The 10,745-nt window shown below is 47.0% G+C and overlaps 1 protein-coding gene across 2 annotated transcripts in view; it reads left to right on the forward strand.

Annotated features, from left to right (window-relative positions):
• Nucleotides 1-4,435: 4,435 nt before the first annotated feature.
• The window catches only part of SAAL1 (serum amyloid A like 1), a 227,095-nt gene continuing 220,785 nt past the window's right edge, over nt 4,436-10,745 (forward strand). The window contains exon 1 of one of the 2 annotated variants that reach the window (XM_068260992.1): nt 4,436-4,585. In XM_068260992.1, the coding sequence (XP_068117093.1) occupies nt 4,582-4,585 (4 nt within the window). In that variant the 5' untranslated portion in view covers nt 4,436-4,581. Of the gene's footprint in view, nt 4,586-4,616; nt 4,792-10,745 lie in introns of those variants that run through there. The other variant, XM_068260993.1, reaches the window with a different exon arrangement.

Consider the following 10,745-nt stretch of genomic DNA (forward strand, 5'->3'; position numbering starts at 1 on the left):
TGGGTGATGTAGCTGGGACCGGCTACACACGCGTAACAGCTGTGTAGCTGTGTGTGTGTGGGGGGGGGGGGGGGCAACAGAGGGACGACAAGCAGCACATGCGTGTCGTCACGTGGTGGGCGGGGCAATGGTGCAAACAGTGGGATCGGCGGATTGCTTGCGGGTCGCGTGTCGTCGGCTGCCGCACACACCCATAGCTCCCAACTGTCCCTCTTTCGGAGGGACAGTCCCTCTTTGGGAGCCCTGTCCCTCTGTCCTCCTCATTTGTCCCTCTTTCAGGACTTTGTCCCTCTTTCTATGTAAATATATATGTTTTTCTACTAAAAAATGTGTTTGATTGACTCTAAACTTTATTCCCATCCATTAAATTGATATATTACTACTTTTAAAATGTTAAAATGAAGGAAAATGAACCAGGATAGAAAGGGCCAGTGTAGTTTGAATTATAAAACATATTTTTCTTATGAAATCTTTATGATATGCGTGACTAGGGGTGTGGCGGGGGCGTGACTAGGGGTGTGGCAGGGGCATGGCTTATGTGTCCCTCTTTCTCATCTCAAAAAGTTGGGAGGTATGCACACCCCTAATTGTTGGCTAAGCGGGTCGTTACTGGCCACCTCAGCCAACTTAAGTCAGGCGTGTGTACGAGGCTTATAAAATACCCCCAATAATTGCAGAATGTGAAAAAGTTCTTCTGTGCTCTGCAGCTCCCTACCTTTGTTTTGGAGGGCCTGGTAGATTTTGGTCTTTTTAGTCTTTTTAGCTGAGTATCAGCGGGTATGCCTTTGGAGAGGGGAAGCAGAAAAGGGAAGAAATAAATAAAAGTCGGAAGGAAGGCCAGCCATGACCCCAAACAGAAGACAACTTGAAATAAAAACAAAAATAGATGTCTGCTTGAGTATAGTGAAAAGTTATTTTCAGCCCACTGCTTCGCCAAATGTGGTTGTTTTTTCCAGGGTGCTGGGGAGGATGTGGGTGAACCTGAAAAAGGATCAGAACCTGGGCTCCAGAGGCTCAATCCTGTTTACCAGTGGCAGGGAGCAGCATCAGTTGTGGGGGGCGGGGTCAGTGCCAGCTCATGCGCTATAGCTCCACCCCCTCTTTCAAATATCAGCATAATAACATTATTACACAGTGGTCATTGCTCGTGGATTGGATCAAAGTGGCAGACTTTGTCCATCACACAGGGGGACGCCGTGCAAGAACCGATCCAACAGTGGCTCCCATGCAAGTGTGCAAAGTGCCGCAGATCATCACATGAGATAGCAGGCACCCAGCTGGAAACCTCATAGACCAATGGCCGCTACCTGCTCTATCCATTAAATACTTAAATTGCATACGCGGACCCCCGCCCACAGCCTTGGGGCACGGCATTCGCTTTGGCTGCCGCCTGTACAACTTTACTACACCTATTCTGTTGATGGCATGGATAGCGTTTCCAACGGGGTACAATTTTTTCTTACAAATGAGTGTTTGCTACCAAATTGCTGTGAGCAGGGAGTGCCTGTTGGTCTATGAGGTTCCCACCGGGTCCCTTAAGGGCCCATTCACACTAGAGCGATTTCGGCAAAACGCTCAAACGCCAGCGCTTTGTAATAAAACCCTATGGGCCCGTTCTTACTTGGGCGATTTGTGGCGATTTGCGCAAATTGCACAAGTAAGAATGGGCCCATAGGGTTTTATTACACTAGCGCTTTTAAAAAGCGCTAGCGTTTGAGCGCAAAAACGCAAAATGCAAACGCGTTACCTGCACCATTTTCAGGTGATTTCCCGGCGATCGCGTTTCAGTGCTATAGAAGCGCTAAACACGATTGTGGCAAAACCGCCGCAGTGTTCAGTGATTTTTCCACGTGAAATTGCGGAAAAATCACTCCTGCAAAACGCCGGCAACAATCGCCGGCGTTTTGAAAATGCAAGTGTGAATGGGCCCTCAAGGTGGCCATTTTTAGGATTGAAAGTTATTAGAATGTCATTATCGATTGTTCCCACAAATGGGTCAATTAGGGCATTTTCTCCCTTTCGATTCGATTGCAAAATCAAACATTTAGATTGATTACATTTTTGGTTTCAATCGACCATGGAATAATTTTATGCCGATTTTCACCAAACGCTGCAGTTTTATGTGCAATTCTATTGTAAACTATACAGATCACATCTGATGAGTATCGCTTATGGGCATCTTTAAAGGACTTACGAGGTCAAACTGTTAATAAAAGTCAAATACCTGTATGTTAATTTAAGACACGGAGGACGCCGTCCGTGCTCTCCGTGCCGTTCCGCCGGGTCCACTGCGCTCAATAGCCCCCCGGCCGCTCGGCCCGGGTCGGGCTCTCTTGGCTGCACAAAGATAGCCGCATGAGCCGGCCGCGGCTGCGCAGTTCGCTTAGCTGCAAGTGCGGCTGCGCAGCTTTAGGGCCAACCCCCCGATCCATGCAGTGTGGATCGGGAGGTTGGCCCTAGAGCTGCGCAGCCGCACTCGCCGCTAAGCGGACTGCGCAGCCGCGGCCAGCTCATGCGGCCATCTTTGTGCAGCCAAGAGAGCCCGACCCGGGTCGAGTGGTCGGGGGCCGGCCGGGGGGCTATTGAGCGCAGGGGACCCGGCGGAATGGCACAGAGGGCGCGGACGGCGTCCTCCGTGCCTTAAATTAGCATACAGGTAATTGACTTTTTTTAACATTTTGACCTCGTAAGTCCTTTAACCACTTTGTCCACTGCTACAGTATATCTACGTCATCTGTGGCACCCTCCAAGCCACCATGACGTAGATATACTGAATTGCTTGCAGCCCTGCTGTGTACGATTACCCCGGCACTGACAGCTGCATTACTAATTGGTGAAAGAGAACATGTTCCCTTGTAGCCAATTAGTAACCCCCCGCGGATGAACTATCACCACTGTAGCAAACAGCAGTGATCCTTCATCTCCTGCCCCCCCCCCCCCCCCGCCGTGGTCGGATCATTAAAAAAAATGCCCCTGCAAGTTGAATATCTCACCTTACCTGGTTTCTGCGATCATGCTGCAGCTCCAGCCTCCATTTACCGCTCTTCACTCAGCCCTGTGACGCTGAATATCCGGGTCCCGGCTTGATGACATCATCAAGCCTGGACCCGGTGTTCAGTATCACAGGGCTGCGTGCACCGCGGTGAATGGAGGCTGGAGCTGCAGGATGATCGCAGGAACCAGGTAAGGTGAGATATTCTCCTTGCAGGGGAATTTTTTTTACGATCTGGCCACGGGAGGGGGGGGGGGGGGGGGGGAGAAAGCTAAGTGTTAAGGGGGGGGGGGGGGGCACATCTGGCTATTTATAGCAGAGAGTGGTGGTTCTAAATCTGAAGGGGGGGGGGGGGGTTGAAATTATTATTGGGACACATCAGGGTAACGGGGTGGGGGATTTCATAATGGAGGGCACATCTGATGGTCCTGAGGGACATAACTTAATACTGGGGGCACATATGACTATAATGGGGAACACTGATCCTGGGGAGACATCTGGCTATAATGAGGGGTGCTTTATTGGGGTATGCATCTATATATATATATATATATATATATATATATATATATATATATATATATATATATATATATATATATATATATATATATATATATATATATATATATATATATATATAGGGTTAGCAAATACAGGGACACATTTGGCTATAATGGAGGCTGATATTGGGGGGCACATCTGGCTATACTGGAGGGGGGGAGGGGTCTGACACTGGGCACACATCTGGCTATCTATCCTTGGGGGACATAATACTTATGGCATGTCTTTTACCTACTGTAGCACTTTTTATTTTTTACTAGAACTGAAGAAAACCTGAGAAATAATGCAATTTTAACATTTTCCCTCTTTTTTCCCGCTAAAATGCGCAGAAAAAAAACTTCTCAGGACAAAATATCCCCCAATGAAAGTCTAGTTTATCCTGAAAAAACAATATCCAGATTATTTAGGTGTTGTGAGTAGGGATAAAGTTATGGCTGTTTAAATAGGGACATTAGCTACAATGTCAAAACTGCTCTGGTCCAGAAGGGGAAAACAAGGTCTGGATGCGAGGTGGTTAACTAGACTAGACTAGTGCCTAAACAAGCTCTGCACTGACAGCTGCATCAGAGCAGGAACACATCTGTGCCAGGTGGACTTTGTTGGCAATGATTAGCATGCTGAGATCTGTAGTTCTCCAGCCACCAAACTGCAACGCATCGCATACACAGAAAATAGCCACAGAGCGCAGGGAGCGCTTTCCTCCCCAGCTAACATGTCCCTAGGCTATGCTAGGCGTAATATTTGAGGCTATACTGAGAGAAAAGCCCTCGCAGGCTTCCGTAGCTTTCTGTCTGCAGGACTCTCTCTCTGTTTACGTGACTCACTCAGAGCCATCAGCATCATGTGACCTTGGGAGGCAGCGCCGGGAGTGACGTCATGATTCAGAGCACCTGACTCTCTCTCTCTCTCTCAGACAGCGTTCTCTACTCACGTGACTCACTCAGAGCTTCAGCCCAGCGTGTCATGTGATCACGGAGGAGGAGGAGCCGGGAGTGACGTCACGCCGGAGTGAGAAGTGCGGAGCGATGGGTGAGTGGGGAGAGAGATGGAGGAGGCCGGTGTCACCCTGGAGGAGGGAAATTCAAACTGGGGCGCTGTGAGGGGCTGCCCTCCCGCGTGACCCGGCCTGTCTCCCCTCTGCGCCTAGCTGGGGGTCTGTGGAAATGTCAGCTTGTCTCCCCCACATGGAGGGCAGGAGCCATCCCAGCACCACATCCAGTCACCTTAGCAACCAGGTCTGATCACCATAGCAACGCTAAGGATGCTGGCATTTGGTTGTCATGGGTTACTGCTACTGATTTATCAATGAGAGGCAGATCATTCCATCTTGAAGGCTAGCTGTGTGATGCTTGGGGCTAGACAGGTCAAGATCAACCCAAAGTGCATTTGTTTGGATTAATATGAAGCTGTGTATAATTTGGATGCAATTTACATGCCATCTGAATTTATTTGCATCTCCATGATTGCCTGTAGTTACTGCAGGAAAGTGCTGGCTCGGACGTGTGCGAAGAACACTGGAGTAAAAGTGGAGCTGTTGTCCAAAGCAGCCAATCAAATTGCAGGTGTTATATAGCACCTGTAACACCTCAACCATAAATTTACTGTTTCTACGTTTTTAATTTAATGCAGAATCGATGATTTAAAAATGTTAACTCGCCCATAAATGAGCTACCTCTGCCTCACTGACTGTTTTGCCCAGAAGTCTTGCAGAACCAACCCCCAGCTCTGCGTCCACCCCTGCTGTGTTAACATGGCCTGCCCCTGGTGGGCAGTCGGGGTGGGGTTTAAGGCTTTAGGCTACTTGCACACCAAGACGTTGCGTTAGGTGCTACGTTAAGGTCGCATAACGTGCACCTAACGCAAGGCCTGGTGCTCTTCGATGTGGACGTCAGAGTGAGCCGCGTTGTGCAGCTCACTCTGGCGTCCGTGATGCCGTGATACGTACTCTTGGACGCATGCGGCATCACGTGGCCCCGCCGGCCAATCACCGCACAGAGCGGCTGCACCAGGAAGTAAACACTGCACGTCACAACGTGCAGTGAATATTAATTAGCCATGTGCCTGGCCGCTCTCCGCTCCTCCCCAACATGACTGCGCATGTGCAAACAGTCTAACGCGGCTTAAGCCGATGTAACGCCGTAGCATGCTGCACTTTCGGAAGAACGTGCAGCGTTACATGTAACGCAACGTGGGCACTGTGAACAGCCCACTTGTGTTACATTGCTGTGCGTTGGGGGAGCGTTACAGGCTGCACTAACGTGCGCCTGTAACGTCTTAGTGTGTAAGCAGCCTTAAAGGTGACTATACACAGCCATATACATTTCACCATGAAATCTTTTGAAAATCTGTTGAACTGCAATGTTGAACAATGCACACACCTGATTTGACTAAATACACAAAAACTAACCTTCTTAGAAGAGACTAAAACCTAAAACTTAACTTTTAATAATTACAGTATAGAGAGTAAAATCATTGGTTGCACCATTGAAAACAATTGTAAACAATTGTGAAGTAAAAAAAAAACCCAGTGGATTGAGGTAATTTTTAGTAACTAACTTAGTAAATTAGTAGCGATAAGTGTCACCTAAATTCACACTGCTATATAGACCATACAAAATCACCCTACATAAAAAACCCTACATGTTTTACCCCCTTAAAATGGGGGTTTTGTCAGGGGTACAAAAAAGTGCTTGTGCAAGAGGGCCTGGTGCTAAAGTGCATTAATCTATACTAACAAAAACAGTTCACACATCACAAATTGACAGCCTACCAGCTAAGGTAGCAGTGTTGCACTGTTCAATGTAATGCAATGCTATGGGCCATCAATCTACTGCCGCTTCCCTGCCGTGTCCAATGGGTTCAAATTTATTGTCTGATTAACTGTGATGGGGTTTTTTTTGCCACAGATTGCTTGAAATAACAATTGATGTGGCTTGAGTGATTGACTCTGAAGCCAAAATTGTTTTTAAAAAAACAGCATTGCATAAATTAAAATATGAATGCTAACCACCACATACCGCCACTTCCCAACCCTCCTTCCCATTGTTTTTCCCCTGATGCTGTGCAAAGCATGATGGGATTTCTGATGTTGTTGTTTTCCTTCTGCTGTTTTTGGCGCAATGTTTTTTTTTTTTTAATTTGAGATTTGAAGCCTAGGGCGCGCATCTGGGATGGGTGATCAGGACACAGGACAGTTGGAACTGTGTTTCATGCTCCCTGTCACCTCCTTTCAAACAAGAAGATGGCTGCCCTCATGAAATCACAAACATTTGCCTGTTCTTTCAAAACAGGGTGGGTAAGAGATTATATTACCTATCTATTTTAATTAACATAACTAATGTAACTTAATGACGGTATGTTTGTTTAGGCTGAAGTTACTCTTTAAGGATCGTCTCTGCCTCTTCCTTTTTTTTCTCGTTATTCGAACTGCGAGGGGAGTCACAATACGCTTTAGGGACCAAGTGGCAAGGTACTGGTATGTGTGCCTTAAAGGTACTCAACCATACTGGTATTTAAATAAATAAAAAATTAGCTTCAGATATCCTTTAAATTACGTTTTAATTGGAGATTCTGCATTAAAGTGAACCAGAGATGGATGGCGATGGGCTCGGCGCTGCTCATGGGGATAGAGGAAGCCCCGGGTAATTATAAATTAAGCCTAGTTGTCCATCTCTGGTTCACTTTAAGTTAAAATGTAGAACACAGCAAATGAATTGTTGAGCATGCTTCAGGTGCTCTTTAAATGAAACAAGAACTGTGATTGGCTGTTGGGGGTAACCACTACATCTTTGCTCCAGTTTTCTTTGCCTCGGTCTAGATTAGGGGTGTCAAACTCAATCACGTAGGGGGGCAAAATCTAAAATATAGCGTAAGGCGTGGGCCGAAATGGTTTATTAAGATTTAACATTTTATTTGTCTCAAACTAAGTGGTGTAACCATGGGGGGGGCTCACTCCTCCCCCCTTCTCTAGAGTAACAGTGGAGTAGTTCAATATTTGCCTGCTCCAGTGATGCTTCCGGTGTCCTCTGACAACCACATGCTCTATGCTGCATACCTCTGGCTCCAAATGTATGTCACATGATCAGAAGCTGGAGGTATGGAAGCACAGAGCGCGCAGCTGCTGGGAAGAACAGAAGAAGGGGCCTGATGCATCAATGAAGCCGGTAATCATTACACTGGGTTTGGATTCCAGGAGAGAGCCTGTGAGATGTTGTTGCACCCCAAAGTCAAGCTGACAATGTTTCAGCCAGAAGCACTGTCACCGGTGTGCTACCCTGAATGGGAAGGCAGTGTGCTGTCGTTATTTTACTGCTTACAGTGATGCATGTTCAAATCTATCGAGGGCCACATCAAATGACAAGGGGGGCTGTATTTGGCCTGCGGGACTTGAGTTTGACACCTGTGGTTTAGATAAATATATTCTGGTGTTTCATGATGATTTGCTTGAAGATTGGCATTTTGTCAGAGTTGTCCTTGTTTTGGAACCATGAAGTAGCCCTGAATGTAAAATAGTCATTCACTTCTGCACAGGGCCTTGATTACTGTTGATTTGCACTCTGATGTCTTCAGATTGTTGTCTTATGTGGAATCCATTCTTTTTGAGCACACTTTACGGTAAATTGAAGATTTTGCTGCAGGTTTGATTACTCTACTACGAATACAGAACTACTAATTACAGCAACCTTTACTATGGTGTACACAACAGGCGTAAAGAGGCGCCTAGGTATGGATGAAATTAGGTGAGGTGGCTTACCTCAGTAACAACAGTCACATGCGACAAACAAGGCTTATTATGCACAGGCAACATGTTTCGCGGGTGTAAGCCTGCTTCCTCAGGCCAATACAAGTGTCAGGACAGCTGCAGCCACTAGTATCGAGGGCCGCTCTCTTTACTATGGTGTAATGTGATCCCAGCAGGAACTTGCAGAAATCAAGTTTGGTTTGCAGGAACACTGAGGTCTTGTCCATATTACGTGTGCTGCGCATGAGGGCAACGTGCTAACACACACATACGCAGCCTACACAACTTTTAGGGCATGTTCACATATGTGCACTGTAACCCTATCTCTACCCCCTCCTGCCTCTGTCCCCCTCCATAGACAAAACCACAAATCCTTTCTAAACCAGCCCTCAGCTCTGTGACCGTGACCTATTTGGGGGTGCTGTAAAAAAAAAAAACATAAGAAGGAAGTGCTTATTGCCAAACTGCCTCTGATAAAGCGAGGGTGATCCATGCAAAATGCGTCAGACTAGCGCATGCGTTTTTATTCTCGTCCAATAAATGTTTACTTTTCTCTTGGCGCAAATAGCCTGTGAATTACTAATGTCCCGATTCGTCCGAGGACAGGAGAGCATCAACGGCTTCCATATTGGATCATTGGGTGCTGCTTCCACGCAGTGGGACAAGTGAGATCGAGGACAGACCAACAGCAGTTTATCCACTGATACGCTTGTATGCTGCACTGTCAATATTGGCATTGTTAGCCATCTAATAAGCTTAGCCTCTCTGTGCATAGAGAGGCGAGGATCTAGTTTATATTTTTAAACACAAGGGCCCATATGCAATTCACTTTTCTCCTGAGTTTTCTCCTAAGAGATCATTTTTCATCTTCATTTTAAAATAACTTTTACTCCTATTGGGAAGGGGGGGGGGGCATGGTTTGAGGTATTTATCTCCTATTAGGGTGAGCGAGTGAATTATGGTTTAAAGAGACTCTATAACAAAAAAAAAAGTTCCCCTGGGGGGTACCCACCTTGGTAGGGGGAAGCCTCCGGACCCTATCGAGGCTTCCCCTGTCCTCCTGTGTCCCACAGTGCTCTCGCTGCAGCCCACGGAACGCACAGCCGACAATTTGTCAGGCTGTGCTATATTTACCTTCCCTGGCTCCAAAGGGGGCTCTGTTGCGGCTCTCTGCTCGGCAATAGGCGGAAATAGCCGATCTCTGTTGGGTCCGCTCTACTACGCAGGCGCAGGAGACTAGAGCAGGCCAAAAACGATCGGCTATTTACGCTTATCTCCAAGCGGAGAGCCGATACTGCGCCTGCGCTGGAGACAGGAAGGTAAATATTTACATCCCCGCTGTTTGGAGGGGCACAGCGAGACCGCCGTGGGACACGAGGACGGGGGAAGCCTAGATAGGATCCGGATGCTTTCCCCTACCGAGGTGAGTACGATTCAGGGGAACTTTTTTTTTTTTTTACAAAGTTTCTTAACCTTCCTGGCGGTAACCCCGAACGTAGTTCGGGGTAAGCCGCGCAGAAGGTTTTCTCAGGCCCTGCTGGGCCGATCTGCGTAATTTTTTTTTTTTTTTTTTTGCTGAACGCAGCTAGCACTTTGCTAGCTGTGTCAGCACACTGATCGCCACCGCTATCCGCGCCGCCGCAGAGCCCCCCCCCCCCCTAGACCCCTGCGCTGCCTGGCCTATCAGCGCCAGGCAGCGCTAAGGGGTGGATCGGGTCTCCCTTAGACGTCACGACGTCCATGACGTCATCCCGCCCCGTCGCCATGGCGACGGGGAAGCCCACCAGGAAATCCCGTTCTTTGAACGGGATTTCCTGATCGCCTATCGCCGGAGGCGATCGAAGGGGCTGGGGGGGGGGGGGGGGTGCCGCTGAGCAGCGGCTATCATGTAGCGAGCCCAAGGCTCGCTACATGATTTAAAAAAAATAAAACGGCAGCGAGGGTTAAAAGGAGATTTGAACTCTGACATAACATTTAGTAAAAACATGTTTTCCTACTTTTTTTTTTTTTTTACAGTTATCATATTTGCTTTTGTGCACAAGTAATATTATCTGTTTATAAATTACAAGTTCTCAAAGTACAGTTTATCTACTCTGAAAGCTGCCATTGTAATTTATTGCATAGCTGCTGTATTTATACATTACAACAGCCAGGGAGAATGTGTCTTCTCCTGTGTACACTTTTAACTTGTTTTCAGCTGAGACACTGCTAGCAGTGTTTAATATTATCTTGTTGTTTTCTTATCCGTTACCATTGTAGTCACTGTTAGCACAAAAAAATCACTTCCTCAAGGTTGGCAATGGATCTGAAGAAGAAAGTGCTGAGTTTAACTGCTTGAATGCTGTTCTGCTGCCAGTGTTTTTTCTGCTAGTAACTTTTCTGTTGTAAAGAATCTTTTAGAGCAAAGAAGAAATGCTGAGTTTCATAGCACTTTAATTACCGATTCTT

The sequence above is a fragment of the Hyperolius riggenbachi genome, chromosome 11, assembly GCF_040937935.1.
Source record: "Hyperolius riggenbachi isolate aHypRig1 chromosome 11, aHypRig1.pri, whole genome shotgun sequence".
NCBI classification, from domain to species: domain Eukaryota; kingdom Metazoa; phylum Chordata; class Amphibia; order Anura; family Hyperoliidae; genus Hyperolius; species Hyperolius riggenbachi.